Genomic DNA, 21,444 nt, shown 5'->3' with positions numbered 1-21,444 from the left:
TGGAGAGCTAGGCTCTTCTCAGTGCTTCCCTGGGACAAGATGAGAGGTAGTGGGCATGAACTCAAATAGAGGGAAGCTCACATGAGTGTGAGGAAACGTTTTCATTGGGAAGGTGATTCAAACAGTGGAGCAAGACACTCAGGGAAGCTGTCATGTCTCTACCCCTGGAGAAACGCAAACCACAACTGGCCATGTTCCTGGACAGCCTGCTCTAGGTGGTTCTGACATCCTCAGCCACTCTGACTTGGATGTAACTAGGTTAGTAAGTTATTTCTCTCAAATAAGCACACTCGCAACTTTGAAGGGAATTTAAAGCAGCTAACAGAACGATTACGCGTACTGCTCCCAAGTATGTGGCTGTTAGTCAACTACTGAACCTGCTTTGGCTTCTGTCAATTTCCCCATGCACGTTTCATCAGCGCAAGCTGCCAGTGCAGAACGGGCGGCTCGGGGCCGGGAGAACGTATGGGCGACAGCCGCAACGCCGTCGGCCCCGCAGCCCGCTCTAATACCCCCCGGAGACAGGGATCCTCTCCATGCTCCGCGCTGCCGGCCGAGCCGAAGCCGCAGGTGTGCGGAGAGACCCCCGCGCCGGAGGGGCGGCGGATGGCTGCAGGGACCGCGGCCAGGAGCGGCCCCGTCCGCCTTTGAGGTGGTTGTGTGCCGGGGCGCAGGCGGCCCAAGGAGGTGTCTCCCGCTCGCTGCGCCGCCTTCCCGCTCGTCCTTCCTTCGCGCTGGTGCCAGGCCGGGACTCCCCTCCCCGCCTTCCCCGGCAGAGGCGGCGCATCCCGCATCCTCCTGCGCTGTTCCCAGGCTCGGTTCTCGGAACCGCGGCAGCGCTGGGAGGAGGAAGCGGCGCCCTGCGCTGCTCTCCCCGCCCTCGCTGCCGGTGCTGGCGGCGGCTCCTCCTCCCGCGTGTGACCCGCTGCCGCATGTGAGCGGGGAGGAGGGACGGCGCCGCGCGGGCCCCACTGTGGCGGCGGCGACGGGAGAAGAAGGAGCGGTAGCTGCTGCGCGGCGTTCCCCCGCAGCCTCATCGCTGGGCCCCACCGGCTCTCCCCATGCCTGTGTGGTGTTGCCGTTGCTCCTTGGCCGGTCACTTCAGGTGAGGCAACGGGGGAAAGCGGCCAGTGGGTCAGGGCTGCTGCCTACCGCCCCCTCCCCGGCGCTGGAAACGAGGCGTCGGAGCAGCGGGGTGAGGAGATCGAGGGAGGGAGGCGGTGCCGGAGAGAACGGGGACACCGGCGGGCGGGGAGCGCCGGTGTGATCGCCGCCCCGCTGCTGCGGCCTCGGCGGGGCTGCTGCGTGGCGGAGAGCGGCCGCGATGCTACCCGGCCCCGCACGCCCCCTGCGCTGCGCCGGCGGGCAGGGGCGCGGGAGGTGGTGCCCCGGGAAGCGCGTCGTGACCTTGGGCTGCGCTGAGACGCAGCTCGGGCTGGAGGAAGCTGATGCTCGGTTTCGCTTCAGGACTCGTAGCGCTGCACCGCCGAGCATCCCGGTCCTCACGGGCGTCACTGCTGTGGGTTACTTCAGTCCCCCCCCACAATCTGACAGTGTGAAATTCGCGTCCCTAAGTGGCAGCCGGAGACCAAATTTAAATTCCTTTTATATAACGAGTTTCCCGCTTGCCACCCACTGCTGTCAGTTTACTTATTTTTTCTTTCCTAAAAATATGCAGGGAATGTTTGGATTTTACAAAACTGCTACCCAAAAAGGACATCTCTTATTAAAATATTTTCCAGCAAATCCAGACACTTGCTATGAAAGAATTGTTATTTACCAGAGAGATAATCTGTTCTGTATGTGCTGTGATTTTTTCTCTTAAGGGGCTTTTCACATAGAAGCACTAAAAAGCAAAACAAATACCCACAGCAAAGTGAAGAGATGAACCTGTTTAGAATGTATGTGCTTGACAGAATGTAATTCTGGAGGTGATTTGGTACGACCAGCACAAGATAAACTAGGCACTAGCTTTGGGACCGAGTCATCTTTGTGCCCACTTGCTTCTCTGTAGTACTAAGACCATTGATATTTTTACTCGGTTTCCACCACTGCAAAGCTGTCTGTCATGAGTTCTTATCAAGATAAAATCTTCTGGTGCTTGGTGGCTCAGTGTTGTTCAGAGGCGAGGAAGACGATGGCCCCTAACTTAAGATCTTGATGGGTTGTGGTGTGACGCTCTTGCAAAGGAGGAACATGCTCCTGGACCGCAGCTCTTCATATGCTTTGAATGCACAAGAACTGAGAAACTACGTGCTGTATGTCCATGTCTCTGAGCTAAACCAGTTGGGTGGTTTGTGATACACTATCTAAGCTGCACAAACCCAACATTTGTATTGTTGAAAGACTTTTCTGTCGTCTGCAGCACTGTGTGTATAGCCCATAAAAGAGGTTTTCAAATGTTTCTCTTGTTTTTTATCTTCCATCTAGCACAGCAAGTACAATAAAACCACACTGAGGCTGGCAGGCACTTTTAAAACCTGTTTTGCAAAGCACAGGGTGGTATTGCCTTACTTAACTTTGAGCAAAGGCTGGAAAATAATATAGTCTGTCTGCCTATCTAAAAAAAGCAGTGTGATAATTAGATACCCTCTTCCTGCCTTCTGCTCATCTTCATCTCACTCGTGCTATTTGCATATTGTGCGTCTCCAAGATCAGGAAGAGCCAATGTGCAGCTGTAATCAAATAGTGAGCACCTAATTGGCAAACCTGTTTTGTTGTAGTGCAGGGACTACAGACACCAAGTACTTGCATCCTGAGATAAAACAGCCTTAGAATGGCTCTCCACCTTTATTGGCAAGGAAGAGACCGTCAGAAAGATGTGTTAGTGTGTGGTAATGCTGTTACTACTGTACAGCGCAGTCTCCGGGTTGCTTCAGTCTTCCCCTGTGAGGAAAGGCTTTTGGGACATGTAGCAGAACCATCAGCCCTGTGGGAGTTGAGGTGGTGCGTAGTGTATGTGGCTTCTTGAAGGCCCTGGGAATTGGATCAAGGTGTTATGCTTTTGGTCCTCTGTAGAAAGTAATTCCTGACATACTGGAAGAGCTTTAAGATACGCAGATTCTTAGGAAATAAGTAAGAGCACTTTAAATTATTAAGGTAGCTATGTTTTGTAAAGAGAAGAATGTTCTTATCAGTTGGCAGGGGTATTTTTAATTAAAAATTTGGAAAGTCTTTTATTCTGAAGACTTAACAAAATATCTGCCAACAACAGACTAATTTGTCCCAACCTTTCTAGCTGAACTGAGAGTGTGTGTGCCTCTTCAATGACCTGGAAGGGCTTGAGAAAAGGCTCCTAAATAATTAAACAGCAAACAACATGAAACAAGTCTTTGTAGTCCAGAAACACAATTTAGCTGGTGGATAATTGTGAGAGGAACCTGAGCAGATGCTACAAAGAAAGAAATGTAGGAACGTGACCAGGGGTGAAAGCAGTCTCCTGCGCAGTACCTGACACAACTGCATGGCAACTGCTGTTCATCAAAGTTTGCCACCAGTAAATTGGGTCATGTCTAGGGCTTACAAACATCACACTCCTCTCCGTCTTGGCACCACTGCCAGCTTTAAACAGCCTTACTTCTACCCAAGCAGAAGTGTGTTGAGGTGAAGTGCTCTTGCTGCTTATCAGGTAGGAAGGGCTGTGGATGGCAGCTGTTGTTTCTTAGCTGTTCCCTAAAGTTGCTGGCCAGCCTTTGTGGTGTTAGCTGGCTAGGTGGGATCTGTCCTTGCTGTTTGATAAAGATGGCCAGGAATGAGTTCTGCCCTGTGTGGGATCAAAATAATGCTTGCTTGTGATATTCTTTGCCTTTGTATAAACTGAAATTGGAAATGTGCATCTCTGCAGAGCAGTCTGTGCCTTTTTTTATCCTTCTGTCAATTTCTAAGAGAAAGCAGACCTTAAAAAAAAATGCTCCATTAGAAAAGCTGTGCTGAAGGGTAACGTTTTGGGGACTGGATAAAGCCTATCTGTTTTGGTTTCAGTTTTGCCAGTTTTATAGCTCTTAAAGCATCAAAGGCAGCTTTGTTTTTGAAGAAAGTGTTCTAACAACGGTTCAGCAGTTCCATGTTAGTTTTCTCCCCATCTGTCCTTCTGATCAGAAGTTACAGCAGCCCTGAGACTGAAGGACAGCTTTTGAATTCTTTCGTCCAGTATTTTGGTGACAGCCTTGGGAGGAAGATTAAGAGAATGCCTTTAATCGAAGAAACTGTCATGCCTGGGGACTCTCTCCTTACTCTGCCTGTAGTAATAATAGGTGAGTTTTGTTTTTTTAAAGGTTCTCTGTCACTGCCATTGCCTTTATAGACCTGTGTGAAGTGATTTGTCAAGAAATAACTAATGCTTAGCATCCTGAGAGTGAAGGTGTTTATTATAAACTACTACAGTTGTTATGATTAATAACCATACTGTACGATTATGTTAAGGGACTTGCTATTGGAGTATATTTGAATTTAAATTGAGCTTTGACAAAATGAGCTGTGTTATTTGGCAGCAGACACCTGAGTCTTATCAGGAGAATTGTTTTGATTCTAGCATTGATCACATAGGGTTGGATTTGTGTGATGTGTGTACTTCAGGTTGCATGGAGTTGTTGATGGTGCACCAGTAGAAATTTGTGGGGTCAGATGGGACAGTGAAAAGCATAATGTAAAGTATGTGCTGTATATTGATTTGATGCTAACCTCTGACATTAATTGCCTTTTCCTTCATTAAATCCTTCACTAACACCTTGAATATTGTCCCATCTTTTCCAAAATTAATCCAAGTCAATCCCACCAGTTCAAAACAATAGGACTGTAGTCTTGATTAAGGATGTAAAGGCTTGTTGTTGTAAAATCTTGCTGAATGATAGGCTAGCAGAAGGAGCAGGCTACTTAGGTACACAGCTTAATTGAGAGTGCCAGGATAATTTGTATTGGGCCAAGGTTTTTCAGCAACAGCTGGTCACCAGCTCCTTGTTGCCATGACTTGATGAGGGGATAAAGAAAAGATTTGGAGTAAAGGAGGTTTTCAGTAATCTAGTCCAAAGCTGCTGGGACTACAGCAAATGAACAGCTTTAACTACCTGCAAAGAAGCAGAGATGGCAGAGAATGAGATTTCACCATAATGCACTCGCAGTAGGTCTCCACAACTGTAAAAGATTGATGTTTGTACAGTACCTGTTCTCAGAGCTCTCTCCATGCTAGCTTAAAATAGGGCTCATGTAATACACTTATTGACTTATTTGCATGTGACAGACAGGAATCACTTGCTGAGTTCTGCATCACAGTTGAAGAGCAACAGTTTTGTGGCATTTTGCCAGCCTTAGTGTAGGTTTGCCATATGGTTTGTGACTCAGTCTTCAGTGTTTAGTTTTGGAGATAGGCATTGTGCAAATACCTGTGCTCAATACTTACTTTGTCTAGAGGGCATTTCTGTGTGCTGACACCAAACACAGCTACCTTGACTAACTCTCCTTGAAAATCAAACATGTTACCCAATTTTTTTTCCACAGTTACACGGGAGATGTTTCTGAAGCTGCTCTCCATTGGCAGTCTACTATCACGAATAGCCTTTGAAGGGGTCTGAAATGATCTGATAAAAAAATAGTTGTTATCCTCCACGTATACAGACACATGCTCACTACTTAATCCTCTCTGTTAGATTCCTGCATAGCTGGAGTCAAATGTACTTTTAGCTTCCTACTGCCACCATCTTCTCATTGCACTGTTTTATTAGTCAGAAAGGAAAAAGATGGCACATGTGTAAAGAGTCCACTGACCAATGGAGCAGTAACTTCAATTCCTTTCTTAAAGACTTGTATGATGCCCAGTTCATTATTTGATTCTAAGCTTGTGCTGTATACTGTACTGCTGTTCTGCATGAAGTACTAAGCTATTGTCTTCAGGAAATTGGAAGAAGTTAGATGCATTTCATTGGAATGAGTTGGGATTGAAGTTCATGCTGGAGCTCTAAGTCTAGAGGATGACCTTTGCTGAACACTTTCACCCTCTGCACTGTTTTTTGTCATTACTGTGTGAACACAGTGTTTTAAATTTTCATCCCAACAGGGCTGTTACATTTCAGGTTGATTATTTGCTTTACGTTTTGACATGTAATGTAAAGCTGATAGTGCTGTAGTTTACTGTTGATCAGGAGAATCTTCTGCTGCTACTCACACAGTTACCTGCGCCTTAAATGAATAGGGCCCTGGTGGTGTGGGATATATTGATGGTATATTGATGAATTTGCCATATTAAATTATGAAACTCCTTTAGACACATTTTGGGCTGTGATGTAAGCAGTCCTATATCTGTTCCTTGTTACCTGAAGATTTTGTTCAGTTTATTTGCAGGGAGCTCCTGTGGTAGGCTTTATTTCCCTCTGAAGTGGTAAGCTGCTTTGAATCAGGACAGTATCGCATTATCCTACTTCACTGTGATTTTGTTGTTGCTTATTTAGTGACTCACAACCTTTAGATCATTGACATTTATACTGAAGTAGTAACTTCTGTCTTTAATAGGAAATGGACCTTCAGGAATTTGTCTTTCTTACCTGCTTTCTGGATACAGGCCATATTTATCTCCTGAAGCTATACACCCAAACCCCATCCTACACACGAAATTAGAAGAAGCTCGACATCTTTCCATCGTTGATCAAGTAAGCTTTGGTTGCCATCATGTCTAGCTCTTACCTTACACCAAGCTGGATTATAACACAGTGGCCTCTCTTTCATGATCCTGTTTAAAATGCTTTTGCAGCTTAAATGAGTATTGCCATGGACAAGAAAATGCTTCATGTTCTTGCTCTGCAAAAAGTAAAGACCACAGGAGAGCGCAGTATCTGTGTGGCCTCAAGCAACCAGCTTCATATTTGGATCTCTCATTTTTCCTGCCTTCCGTGGCTTGTAACAATTTATATTTAGGGCAATTCAGATGAACAGCAATGTATTTTAAGAACTGCTTATCCAAAGACATTCTGCAGATTGCATTGTGAAGAGCCAACCTACTTACCTAATCATATTTCTAACGCACTAGAAAGTTATATTGGTATTCTGTTCATTTCAAGAGAATCAACTCACGACCATTAGATCCAATCCAGGGGCATGTGAAGGTTTTTGAGGGTCCTTTTGTTTGTGGCATGTTTTGTTTTTACAGCCTGCCCTCTGTCATATTCTTACCACTTGCCAGAAGTGTCTAAAGCACCACTTCATCAGTGAGTAGCTGATGCAGGAATTCTAGCTTTCGTGTCCTAGGATGTTTGGACACTAGCATCAAAGAACACATGCTGCTAACATATTTCAAGTACACATACTTCAAGTTCCTAAATAACACAGTTCTCATTAAGACTTCATTTTTAGTAACATTAGGGACACACAGGCCATTTTTCTTTTCTGAACAGTATGTATCCTTCACTGTTTGTGTTGCTCTGACAGTTGCTCATGTGCTGTGTTTGTTACTTCATCTACATCTGGTTTTTCTGTCTGATTTGATTAGTTAAGTCTTCTCCCATTACTTTTCTTCCCACTCGTGTGTTTGCTTACTGTGTTATCGTTTGTTTTCTGTTCATCTCACTGTACTCCTGCTGGATCACTCACAGTGCTATCACTAACCATACTGACTGTGTGAATAATTTATTTTCACTACAAACATGCATGTGTTTGTAGTGGGGAGTAGGGGTTGTTTGGATTTTCGGGTTGGTTGGTTGGTTTTAGTGCTGTGCTGTTGGCATGTGATGTTGACCTTAAGTCCTGTGGTTTATTTTTTTCCTCAGCAGGAGGGTAAGTCGCCTAAACTTTTGGCTACAGATCCCTTCAAGCACTTTATCCTACTCTGACCCCCTTAAATTTCCTAATTTAGGAAGCTAAACTGTCCTCTCTTGTCATCAAAAAATTGCCTTATGGACAGTTCTTTCTTCAGATCTCTGTTCTGCCTTCAAATATTTGCTCTTCTGTTGTGAGATTTTTAGAGAACAGCTGGTTAAGAGATGCTGAAATATGAACATTTTACAAGTTCTAGAAATTGTTCTCAGCATTAACTACTCTGTAAAATAAGCCTGGCTTTAATTATACTTTAAAAGGATTAGTTATAATACCTCCATTATTTCAAAATGTGATATAGTTAGCGTTGAACTACCTAAGAACTGTTAAACAAGTTTTTCCTACCTGAACTTTACAGGATCACAGGATGTTAGGGGTTGGAAGGGACCTCCAGAAATAATGCATTGAGTCCAACTCCCCTGCCAGAGCAGGACCATATAATCTAGTGCACGTTGCACAGGACCACATCCTGACAGGTCTTAAGTGTCCAGAGAAGGAAACTTCACAACTTCCCAGGGGAGCCTGTTCCAGTGCCCTGTGACACTTACAGTAAAGTTCTTCCTCATGTTGAGATGGAACTTCCTGTGCTGTAGTTTACATCCCCTTGTCCTATGACAGGCACAAGTGAGCAGAGGCTGTTCCTTCCTTCTTGATACCCAGCCCTCATATGTAGGATCATAGGATCACAGAATGTTAGGGGTTGGAAGGGACCCAAAGAGATCATTGAGTCCAACACCCCCGTGCCAGAGCAGGACAATCCTATCTAACACAGATCACAGAAGAACACATCCAGGCAGGCCTTGAAAGTCTCCAGAGAAGGAGACTCCACAACCTCCCTGGGGAGCCTGTTCCTGTGCTCTGTGACCCTTACAGTAAAGAAGTTCCCTCTTGTGTTGAGGCGGAACCTCCTGTGCTGCAATTTACACCCATTGCTCCCTGTCCTATCCCAGGGAGCAGTGAGCAGAGCCTGTCCCCCTCTCCTGGCCAGCCTTCAGATACTTATAAACATTTATCAAATCCCCTCTGAGTCTTCTTTTCTCCAGACTAAGCAGCCCCAGGTCCCTCAGCCTCTCCTCATAAGCCATGTCCTCCTGTCCCCTAATCATCCTCACAGCCTTCCACTGGACCTTTTCCAGCAGATCCCTGTCCCTCTTCAACTGGGTAGCCCAACACTGAACGCAGTATTCAAGATGAGGTCTCAGCAGGGCAAAGCAGAGGGGGAGGAGAACCTCCCTTGATCTGCTGGACACACTCTTCTTAATACACCCCAGGATCCCATTGACCTTACATTAATTAGATCCCCTCTCAGCCTTCTCCTTTTCAGACTATACAGCCTCAAATCCACTGCCTTTCATAAGGCAGTGCTGCAGCCCCTTAATCATCCTTGTTGCCCTCCCTTGGACTCTCAAGTAGATCTCTGCCCCTCTTGAACTGGGGAGCCCAGAACTGGATGCAGTGTTCCAGATGAAGCCCCAGTAGAGCAGAGCATTTGTCCCTGCATTTCTTTTTCTACAATGGATTTCAAATAACCAGCCTGCTCTGCATACTGGTACTAACATGTGACTTTTAAATGAGTGAAATGTAGCCTTCAGAGTTAGAGAAGAACCAAGTTATTCCTGAGAAGTGTTCTATATTTAATACTTCTCTCAAAGTACAGCTTGAGCGTACTGTGTTTTCTGCTGAAATTAATTTTCTGCACACCAGAATAGCAATAAACAGTAAAAGCTGCAGGAACATAGCACTTTTTTTTTTCATCCTTGAGGATCTGGAGTACCTGTCTGAAGGCCTTGAAGGACGTTCTTCAAACCCTGTTGCAGTGCTTTTTGATACATTGCTTCATCCTGATGCTGACTTTGGCTATGACTACCCACCAGTTCTGCACTGGAAGCTGGAACAGCATAATTATATACCCCATATAGTGCTTGGTAAAGGACCACCTGGTGGGGCTTGGCATGTGAGTACAAGTTTTATATCACTTCTAGGGTAATTTGGTAATTCTGTGAGGTTTCTTGCTGTCTGAGGCTGGTTTATGTAATAATGGTAATTGCACTTTCAAATGCTCGATGACTAAAGCCCAAATACATTGGAAATAAGAGAAGGAAAAAGTTGTTCTTCATGTGAGGATTTTGTGAGTTTTTATTTGTTTAACCTTAATTAATTACTATGAAGAGTATTTCCTGTGACTTTTTTTCTTGTCCACCATATTTCCAGGTGCACAAAGAAAGTCTTAAAAAATAATACAAATCTTTTACAGAATCCTAAATCTCAATCTGTTCTGTGCCATTGGTTTCACTTTTTTTCTTGCTCTTTTGCTTTAAATAACTTGCTTTCACTTTCCATTTCTCAAAATTCTTTCTTCACCTTCTGCTTTATTTTACTGATCAACTACATCATTTATCTGCAACATAAAAAATAGTTCATGAGCATTTCACGGTGATGTCCTGCTCTTATGCTGTGTTACTGCTTTAAAGGACTACAGTGAGAGCTTTGCTATGTTTTACATAAATAGATGCATTTGAAATGTATCTGATTATGCATCTTGTTTTTTTTCTTCATAGTCCATGGAAGGCTCTATGCTAACAATCAGTTTTGGAGACTGGATGGAATTGCCTGGCCTTACCTTCAAGGAGTGGGCAGCCAGCAAACGCAGGTAAAGATAGTGCATCATGGATCTGGCAGACCTAGTTGCTCTAAGGATCCAGCTGATACTAAGAATTGGAAGGCATACAAACTTCATCACTCACATGAGGCCTTCTTGTTTGCTTTATTAAATGGCCTGATGGTACTGGAAATTCTGCACTGTGTGCTCTGATGGAAAAAACAGGACAGTGGTCAGGCAAAGTAGAATCATAGAATCATAGAATCAACCAGGTTGGAAGAGACCTCCAAGATCATCCAGTCCAACCCTGCCCTATCCAATCAACTAGACCATGGCACTAAGTGCCTCATCCAGTCTTTTCTTGAAGACCCCCAGGGATGGTGCCTCCACCACCTCCCTGGGCAGCCCATTCCAATGGGAAATCACTCTCTCTGTGAAGAACTTATTCCTAATATCCAGCCTATACCTACCCTGGCACAACTTGAGACTGTGTCCCCTTGTTCTATTGCTGGCTACCTCCCACCTGGCTACAATGCCCCTTCAGGTAGTTGTAGACAGTAATAAGATCACCCCTGAGCCTCCTCTTCTCCAGGCTAAACAGGCCCAGCTCCCTCAACCTCTCCTCATAGGATTTGTGCTCCAGGCCCCTCACCAGCTTTGTTGCCCTTCTCTGGACATGTTCCAGCACCTCAACATCTTTCTTGAATTGAGGGGCCCAGAACTGGACACAGTACTCAAGGTGTGGTCTGACCAGTGTTGAGTACAGGGGAAGAATAACCTCCCTTGTCCTACTGGCCACACTGTTCCTGATGCAGGCCAGGATGCCATTGGCTCTCTTGGCCACCTGGGCACACTGCTGGCTCATCTTCAGCTTACTATCTATCAGTACCCCCAGGCCCCTTTCCTCCCGGCTGCTCTCCAGCCACGCAGACCCCAGCCTATAGCACTGCTTGGGGTTGTTGTGTAATTACGTTGAGCGCATCAGAAGCTTACAGACTAACAGTGTGGTGTGTTTTAGCTGCATTTCACAGAGAAGCACTCTTAACCGTGAGTAGTTTTGATCGGAGTTGAAGGAAGATTGAGGGAGGAATTTAAAATCTGTGAAAGTTCCTCGTTCAGCAGGGATGCAACTTAAGTTGCTATGCTTTCATATAAATTGAGAAATCGTATTTTACAGTATTTGCTTTTACAGGCAAAGCTGCAGCATCTGCAATGTTGCTGTCTAGGGACTGTGCTTTTTAGCATCTATAATTCAGTATTTCTCAGTGTTTTTTTCCTGGCAGTAAGTTTTTTGGGAATAAAAGATAGGATTGAAGAATTACTGTCTTGTACAAGCTTACTGGTTTTACTTCAGTTATACAATTAGTTCATAAAGGTGTGTGTCAGCAGACAAGCCCAGGAAGGCTTTACATAAGTTTATTCTAAAGTGATGACTTTCCTGACTTCAGTCTAGAAAAATTAAAGGAAGTTGTTCTTGTACCACGTGTGGTTTAAAAAAAAGAACTGCTGGGGAGACGACTTTATAGGCTGGATGTTAGGAGGAAGTTCTTCCCAGAGAGAGTGATTTGCATTGGAATGGGCTGCCCAGGGAGGTGGTGGAGTCGCTGTCCTTGAAGGTGTTCAAGAAAAGACTGGATGAGGCACTTAGTGCCATGGTCTAGTTGATTGGACAGGGCTGGGTGATAGGTTGGACTGGCTGATCTTGGAGGTTACTTCCAACCTGGTTGATTCTATGATTCTATGACTTTAAGGGCAGACTGTTGCTCATTTCAGGATGCCACTTCCAGTGAAGAAGCTCTATCTTTGTTCTTTAACGACTTTTATAGATAAGCATAGTAATCTTGCCTCCTTATTAACTGAAATCCCATAAACTGCTTATAATCTGAAGCTAATTTGTTTATATTATAGTTTTCAATAGTACTAAATCCACCAATGCTTCATATTATAGTACAATTAAATATATTTAAAAGTACTGACGATGATGAAAACTTCTAGTCAGGTAGTTTCTTAAGTTTCATTGTCACAGGTGTCACATTGTCATAGCATTGTATCCTGTACCATAAAATATCTCATCAGGATTTTTAGAGTAGTAATCTGTACACTTGTTAGTCTTGTTAATCTATGAGAAGGAGTAGCCTGATTTCTTGTAAATATGCTTTTAAGTGTAATTCAATGGCAGTCCTGCTGTTCATTGCTGTTTCTTTTGCCTTCATCCTAAAGCTTACTTTTAAAGAAGTAGCAAAACCTGTGCATGTGTTCAGAATAATTACATTTTTCATGTATTGCACTCTGACTTTAAAAAACTGAAGGTGAGGAAAAGGTGGATGTAGTAGCAGGGGTTTAGTGCACAAACCTTTTTATTTGGGCTTGGACATTGTAATCCCGTTTACATAGTTGCACTAAGGTTTTGTGTCATCCTTACTTTGTTTATTTCTGTGATGCTGAACTGTTTTGATACTGACTTGACTTCTGCGCAAGGGAGAGGTCTTCTGTGGAGTGTAATGAGGAGTATTTGACTCAAGAAGTATAAAGAACTGAGAGTTTTATATTAGCACTTAAGAATTTCTATTACATTTAGTTACGTGGTGTGTAAATGTATATATATAGGTAAGTGTATTCTCTCCAGGAACAAGTTCAGCCAGTGTTGTATTGTTGACAGTCATGACACTAAACCGGCTTTGTAAAACACTGCCATACAGACCTACCATGATACTGCACTGCAACACTTAATTTATTGATCACCATATCACTCTACATTGTTAAGATTCCCTGCTATGAAAGAACAAGCTTGTCTTGTTTATCAGGAGTCAAGAGAACAAATAAAACAAATTGAATGCACTTAAAGATGCCCAACTCAGTGTCAGTTACACTGAGAGTCTTGAGTCCTCTTCAGTCTGACTCTCCTGTGGTGTGTCGTAAGTGATATTTGAATTAGCAGTAAGGTCTAAATATTAACTGGAGCCATTTGGTTTTGTTTCAGAAATATAAAGAGTGATCGAGTAACACCAGAAGAAATAGCTTGTTACTATAAACACTATGTTAAAGTCATGGGCCTCCAAAAGAACTTCAGAGACAACGCTTACATAACATCTGTGTCCAGGCTTTACCGAGGGAAGGAGGATGAAGGCAGAAGTCAGCTAAATGAAGATGTGTCAGCACAGCACTTGGAAGCGGAAGGTGGACAGAAATCAGTGATCAAGAGAAACTGGGAAATCAGAGGTTATCAGCGAGCAACAGATGGTTCTCATGTGCCCTTCTGCCTCTTTGCTGAGAACGTGGCTCTTGCCACAGGGACCTTTGATTCTCCTGCCCGACTGCAGGTTGAAGGAGAAGATTTCCCTTTTGTGCTTCATTCCATGTCCGACTTTGGAGCAGCTATCAGCAAAGGAAAGTTACGTGGGAAGGCAGACCCTGTGTTAATTGTGGGCGCTGGACTTACAGCAGCTGACGCAGTGCTGTGCGCCTACAACAACAACATCCCAGTGATCCACGTCTTTCGACGCAGAGTTACCGACACGAGCCTCATTTTCAAACAGCTACCTAAAAAGCTTTACCCTGAATACCATAAGGTCTATCATATGATGTGTACTCAGTCCCACACTGTGGACTCGAATCTCCATTCTGCTTACACCAGTTTCCCTGAACACAATGTACTTTCCTTCAAGCCCGAAATGAAATGCGTTCTTCAGAGTGCCTCTGGACTGAAGAAGATTTTGAAGTTTTCTGTAGCCTTAGTTCTGATAGGGTCTCACCCAAATCTTTTCTTTCTAAAGGACCAAGGACACAGCATAGGTCATCACTCCAATCAGCCCATCACGTGCAAGGGGAATCCTATAGAGATCAACCCATACACTTACGAGTGCACTAAAGAAGCAAACCTCTTTGCTCTGGGGCCGCTGGTGGGAGACAACTTTGTACGGTTTTTAAAAGGAGGGGCGCTGGGCATCGCGCGGTGCCTGGCAATAAGGCAAAAGAAGAAACACGAATTGATTGCAAGTGGGGATGGAGGAGGTGATGGGGTGCCATAAAAGGGACGTTAGAAACTTTCACATACAGACCACAGTCTAACGGAACACTCACTGACAGCAAAAGTTGATAGCAGTCACGTTTCTGTTGTGTACAGGTAACCTGCGCTTGTGTCGCTTGGTAAAGGATGCTGATGCCACAGTACTTTGCCTTTTCAAAACACAAAAAAATCGATCTGCTGTTACAAATGATCTCTGCTCAGCTGGAATTATTTCCTGAGAAACAGAAAATGAGACTAACTTCTATTGACCTGCCTGTCATCTCTTGCTCAGCTCAAAGAGCCGACTTCCGCTGGGAAAAGCAATGCCTACCAGAGTGGCTTTACATCTTAGTGTCAAATGTGACAGAACTTTCTTACCATGAAATTAAAAACAACTTCTAAAAGCAGGAAGCTTGCTTAGTGCAAAGCGATTCTTGATCCAAAACAAATTTGGAGCCTAATGCTTGAAACAGGGATTTTGTTTATTTGCCATAGTACAGTAAGACTTGGAATGAGCACTTAGTGAGATGGTTTTTTACTGCAAGAAAAAACTTCTTCTGTAAGGAGGAAGTATTCCTCAACAATTATAAATGATCCTATTTGATAACTGGAATGAAAGAGTAAGCATTCCCATTTAATCTTTAACACATGACTTGACACAATCCATTAATGTTTTTTCACACTATGCCTAGAGTTGGGTGAGTGCAGAAAGACTAACATGAGATGGTCCCCTAAAGTGATATGTACACTTCTGAGAATACTCATTAACATAAACAATAAAATTCTGATGTAAGTGCTCTTATTACAGTGTCACTATAATTAATACTAGTGTACTACTGAAAAATTAAGTACATGAGAAAACTCAAGGGTGTTTTTGCTTCCTAGCTCAGGAAGACTGAATGGGATCACTTGAATGATGAGTGGGTGATAGTCTCATCTGCCATTTGACCAAGGTTTGGCTCTTTATCTTCTTTTCTAGAGAAGCTTATAGCACTAAAACTGCTTTAGCCTGCAGTTCTAGAAACTTGGAAAAGGGTTGTGTCTCACAGCCAGCTAAGAAATAAACAAACCAAACATGCCATAAATCTTAAAGCTTCTTATGAAAAACAAAGACTTGACTTGTACCTACCTCTGAACTGAACTTTCACCTTTCTGCTCCATAAATGCAAGACCTAGATTTCATTCGCCAGGTTGTAGAGCAGTTACTTTACCTGCACACACTCTTGAGTTAATCACCATAGGAAGGTAAGCAACAGCTAAGTAGAAATCTTAATTCTCTTCCAGAACTCTTAAAAGACAAAATACTTGGTTGTAACTGATGCATTACTTAACATTTTCATTCAGATCCAGTGTGAGTGAATGGCCATTATTTAATTTTTTGTTTGGGGCTTTCCTGTCTCGAGGAGGATTGTGTTAGCTTAAGGTACTGTGTTTGCATGATTCAATTCTCCACATGCAAACCTAAACAGATTTTCAAAAGGAAATTTGGCTTAGACTTTGTGAAACTGGTAGTCCTTGCTGGTTTCCCAGCTGTCTCTTTCATAAGTTGTGGATAGCCTACATGCAATAAATGCCTGTTTCATGTGCCTGCTGAACTGGGGGATTCTGTGGCGCCTGCAGGCCTTTATGCATCTGAGTAAGTTACTCAGACTGGACACAGAAGCTGAAAAGGTTAAAATATGCAGGGACTGAAATAGCTGTATTTTCAGGGGAGGGCCAAAGTAATTTACTAAACGATGCTACTACTAATGATAAACTTTAATTTAGAGCCAACTTAACAGCATAAAATATTAATTTCTGTAACCTCTGACTCTGGGCAACCTGATCTAATGGAGGATGCCTCTGCTTATTGCAGAGTGGGTTGGGCTAGATGACCTTTGGAGGTCCCTGCCAACCCAAACCATTTATGATTCTATGATTGCCTGCGTGGTTGGGTGTAGCCATGCATTGTCAATACTAATAATGATACTTTTTTATACTGGTATTTGAGCTGTTTTTCATTATGCTGAATTCTAGGCTTAATTTTCTTCACAATTGAGACTCTATAATTTGCCTTATTTTGGCAGAAGCTGTGTATCTCTAAATCTTTCCTAAACCTGTGATACCTAGTGATTTTAACTTGAGAATCAGTGTTGTAAGTGCTAAACACTTGGTGGTAGAACTTCATTGCAGTTAATGTGTAGGGAATACATCTGTGCTGTAATTCAATTCTCTCATCTTTTCGTCAATATAAATGAATACAACATATCATGGCACATCACTGGGGTTTTATTTGTTGTGCGAAACATTCCCAATGCCAACGATGCAAAGGAAGACATTTACTGAAACAGCTGTTTTGCAGAAAGGAGTGAAAAGCTCTAGACAGCCAAATCTCTTGCCTCAGCTGCTGCAGTTACTTACAAGCTGTATGTGTTGTAGTGACTGATTTTATTACCCAGGTGGCTTTCATTGCAGAATTGCAGCACTTCCAGTTTTATCTGCTCTTCTTTCATTAGTCTTGATGGTATTTTTGAGGGACTCATGTGAGCCTCTTTTGTTGGGGAGAGAAATCTTCTCAGTGGTCATGTTTATTAAGCCAAAATAATTGTTTTCAACCAAAGCTTTACTAACAGTGATCCTGTTTCTTCTAGGAGTTGCTAGGTCTGAAGTTTCTTCTTCTAACAGTGATCCTGTTTCTTGTAGGAGGTGCTAGGTCTGACGTTCCTTCTTCTAACAGTGATACTGTTTCTTCTAGGAGTTGCTAGGTTTATGAATTTAGAGAAAAATGGTTTCTCTTCTCTTCAGTATTTTGAGAGATAAAGAGATGTAAGAATTGAAGCTTTACTAACAGTGATCCTGTTTCTTCTAGGAGTTGCTAGGTTTGAAGGCTAAGGGTTTCTGAATTTAGAGAAAAAATGTTTCTCTTCTCTTCAGTATTTTGAGAGACACAGAGATGTGAAAATCGAAGCTTTGCTTTAGGATAGTTTTACTTAAAGCATTGTATCTTGGTGCATTTATGATGAATTAGATGTTGGCACTGAATAAGTGGGGTTTGGGCAAATTGTTTCTCTGATTTTAGACAAAAACCCCAGAAGACAGAGCCCCCCCACCCCCTTGAAAAAAAAGCCTAAACAACAAACCACATCTGAATTTCCTGTGTGTTGTCATAGTTCTCAGGAAGGAGACTGTGTGCTTCTTTCAGTGCCAAGCTCCTAAACATCACTGATTTAAAAAGGGTACCTGCTACTGAAGCTTTGTTACTAAAATACAGACAGGACTAATGCAATTTTCAGCTAAAGGAGACTGTGTGCTTCTTTCAGTGCCAAGCTCCTAAACATCACTGATTTGAAAAGGGTACCTGCTACTGAAGCTTTGTTACTAAAATACAGACAGGACTAATGCAATTTTCAGCTAAAGGAATTTAATTTGGATTTATAGGATTTGTGAAAGTATGTCAACCCATGCTGTTTATTTTCTAATAGGCCAGTGGGGAAATGTCTCTTATGCCTGGGTTTGGTTCTTATTGTTGAAGGTGTCTCCTAGGCAAATTGTTGCCTAGATTATTTTAAGTAGTATCAAGCTGTTGAACTGAGACTGATTTGTCAGAGGTTTCCCTAACGATCAGCCTCCTATGTGATTACTGTAACAACAGGTGCTTGGTACCTGACTGGGCAAGAAACAGCACTGGAAACCTTTGTTTTGGTTTCCAGTGAATGATTGACTTCTCCTTAAAACATTTTCCACAGAAGAGTTAAAGCTGAGTTTTACCCTGGGGAGTAAATGCAGAAATGCTTTCTGCAAGAGAAAGCAGTGACAATAACATCAGCTTCATCTCTGCCTCAGGACAACGCATTGCTTTGGGTTAAGGGTGGGAAAGAGAAGAGCTCCTGGGAACTGTGCCTGTGCATTGAGTAAGGGACACCAACGTGCATCCCACAGCTGTAAGTCCCTAGCACCCTAGGAGTTGTTGGGGTATCCTGTTTTCAACCTCTGGCCCAGAGTGTATAGGCACCTTTTATTAAATGATGAATTTCAGAGGGCAGTGGTTGCTTAACAAAACACATTGATTTTGTAGAAGAAGGTGGCTGTAAGTTTCTTTCCCATACAGCTCAAGAACTGTGAAAAGAGGACCAGAGCCAGACATCCAAAGTACATACTCAAAGCTGATGGAGGAAATTAAATCAGGACCCAAAATTTAAGGCAGGCCTGACCTGCACAGCCAGTTGAAAGGAAGGAAAGACCGTTTTGAGGCCAACTGCTCTTGAGAGAAAGGGTGTACAATGTACATACCTCTAGTGAGTACTCACTAATAATAGGCAATGACCAGTCAGGAATCACAGGAGAAAGCAGCAAAGCATCTGTGCAGTATGAACTCCAAACCCGTGGGTGCTGAAGTGAATTCTGCTGTCTCGAGATGTGCATGATGGAACTTCAGCACTCTGTGCTGGAGCAGTTAGTCTAACACATTGCCATAGACTTTTAACTGGCTACTAACTGAATTTACACTGAGATGCAAGGCCTGTGTATGGACTAGAATCAATTGTGTTTGCTCTAGAAGTCACAGGACTGGATCAGTAAGGTGGTGTGCCAGGAGATGGGACTTGGTTGCTCTGGTACCATGTTTTTTGCTCCCATTAAAACAAGCAGGTACCTTCATCTAATTGTGGAATCTATGCTGGCTCCTGCACATTTCTAAACAGCAAGAGGTGGCATACCTATGCCTTAAAGGTGACTGATTGTTCTGTTTTATTATCATCCCTATAGTAATGATTTAATTCAAAGGAGTTATGGAACAAAAAAAAAAAAAAGCTGAGGTTTATTCTACTGTTTAATATTTTAGAATATTTAGATGTTAGGTCACACCCATGCTACACCTGGACTTGGAGAAGCTATGTTAAGTTCATTTCCATGTGTCATGCCTCAGTTTTCTGCTTTTGCTGGAGGATGCTGGGGTCATAACCTGTTTTCAGAGATGAGCAGAGTAAACGTGTACAGAACATGTGCTGTCAGCTGAGCTGCATCCTGAGCTGCAAGCAACTTGTGAGTAAAACCTCAGTTCTGATGAGATGATAAACCTGTCTGAGGCTTGCATGCTAAGCTTGTTTCTGGTCTTCATGTGTGAAAACTGACAGGGGATGGTAAAACAGATTCATCTTGAAGACAATTATTTTGCTTTGGAGAAATAGGAAAAAACAAACTGGAGTAAGAAGTATTTAGGGATCTGCCCAGAAAGAGGGAAAAGGTGCTCTTTTGCCTGGATCTGGTGCTGTAGCCAATGTGTCAGAGAAGCTGGGGCAGAATGGTATGGGCAAAGTGAACTTGGTGGGGAGATGTGACTTTGTTTAGCAGTTTTATAACTGTCTCAATTGAATGTGGTGATGGTGGTGGTGATCAAAACATTGTAAGAGGAAAGTAAGGAATAATGGTAAGGAAGGCAGTTCAGGATTTGGCTTAAGTTCTAAGAAGATACCAGAACACAATCAGAATTTGTGAATCAAACCAAATGTGACTGAGGACAGATGTATGAACTGGGACAAAGCAAGTGAATGGACAGTTTTATGAAAGGGTGGGAAAAGACAGGGCAAGACTAAGGACTGAGAAATGACCTGTACAAATGGACTGGGAATAGGGCAGCTGGGAGGGTTTGGAGGTAAATCTTTAGCAGAGGCATCAGCTACTGCCTCAGTTATGAACTGATGTTTGATATTAAACACATGGAATAGAGCCTCTCAGACACATCAGGAATGGAGGTTGACAGAGGAAATGGAAGCTGCCTGCAAACCCACATTGAGCACACAGGGACTGGTGCAGTGACAAAGGAGAGGCCAGGCCTGCTGGACCACACTGTGCTGGTCTTAAAGAAGATGGAAAGCAAGGGTAGGACAAAAAGGGACAGACTCACAGACGTGAATGGACAGAAACAGAAAACAAACTTCAACAGCGAGACTATCTTGGTAGTGTTGCCAAAAAAGGCAGTGGCTTCCCCAGCAGATACAGGCAAGACAGGCAGGCAGCTGAAACTGCTGCGGGCTAAACTGAAACAAAGCACATTGTTGCTGCAGGGATACAGAACCCATCCTCTTTTAGTGACGCATGGAGTAATTCAGTCTGCTTTAAACTGTTCAGCTAAGCTGACGAGTGCAAGATTGTATTTTAAAAGCCTTGCTAATAAAACCTATATTTAGTTTATGTATTGTGTGCATCTCCTTCCTTTGAGCAGTGTGGACAGAGATCACAGATGCTGTAAAGCAGCAATCCCAAGAAAAAAAACACAAACTGTTAACACAGAAAAATGCAAGAAACAGGATCTAAAGTTTCTGCTTTAGGTGTATTTTTAGGTGAAGAGCATCAGCTTGTAAAAAGGTGGGTACACTTGCAGATGTGGTTTGAGGCAGATGGCAGAAGCCTCAGATGTTTGTCTGAGTTACTCAACTGTTTAATCTTCTAAAGAACATGAACACCACACAAGCTGTCTCAGAAAACTGCTGAGCTGAATGTTGAAAGCGTGGAGCACAAGCCCTACAAAATGACACTGGAGCATGCAGCCAAACTTCTGAACTGCAGAATACAAAGTTAATTATCCTTGCTTGAGCTCACAGCTTTTGCTTTACCTACAAAACTCTTTATGCTTCAACCCAGGCATTTTCCCACTTTTACCCTACCAAATGTCTTCTCCAGTCCTGCTGGGGCAGAGGTAGTGAGCAGCTGCATGGGGCTTGGCTGTCTGCTGGGGTTAGCCCACAAAAGTGTTTCAGGAAATAAAGGAACCCCCAGGTTAGTAGCTGACTGTAACTTGACATGCGTGGTAATAGCTATACAGGGGGTTAGGCAAATACTGATGTGATTTCTTGAATGTTCAGGCTCCCAAGACTTGGATTATGTAATCCTGTCCTTTGCCATCCACCTTAGAAACTTCAGTAACACAAGTCCCAAACCAGGCAACAGGTGTGTTTAACTTCTGGAGCGAAAATCATGATAAAATTGTCCTACAATGGAAGGAAAGCCTCAGGATTGTGAATTGGATTTGATATGTGAACCTGGGGAAGGGTAGAGGTTTAGATCT

The 21,444-nt window shown here is 43.2% G+C and overlaps 1 protein-coding gene across 2 annotated transcripts; it reads left to right on the top strand.

Annotated features, from left to right (window-relative positions):
• Nucleotides 1–1,020: 1,020 nt before the first annotated feature.
• Nucleotides 1,021–20,570, top strand: OSGIN2 (oxidative stress induced growth inhibitor family member 2). Of its 2 annotated transcripts, none has more exons than XM_064154535.1 (6): nt 1,021–1,105; nt 4,099–4,253; nt 6,502–6,638; nt 9,560–9,751; nt 10,356–10,447; nt 13,377–20,570. In XM_064154535.1, the coding sequence occupies exons 1-6, from the start codon at nt 1,062–1,064 to the stop codon at nt 14,422–14,424; spliced, it is 1,668 nt and encodes a 555-aa protein (XP_064010605.1). In that variant the 5' UTR covers nt 1,021–1,061; the 3' UTR covers nt 14,425–20,570. The 2 variants fall into 2 exon arrangements, with proteins under 2 accessions (XP_064010605.1, XP_064010607.1); XM_064154537.1 differs by having other exon boundaries at nt 1,034–1,105; nt 4,151–4,253.
• The last annotated feature ends 874 nt before the right edge of the window (nt 20,571–21,444 follow it).

Source organism: Pogoniulus pusillus, chromosome 14 (assembly GCF_015220805.1).
Source record: "Pogoniulus pusillus isolate bPogPus1 chromosome 14, bPogPus1.pri, whole genome shotgun sequence".
Classification (NCBI taxonomy): Eukaryota; Metazoa; Chordata; class Aves; order Piciformes; family Lybiidae; genus Pogoniulus; species Pogoniulus pusillus.
This window is presented reverse-complemented; position numbering and strand designations above follow the sequence as displayed.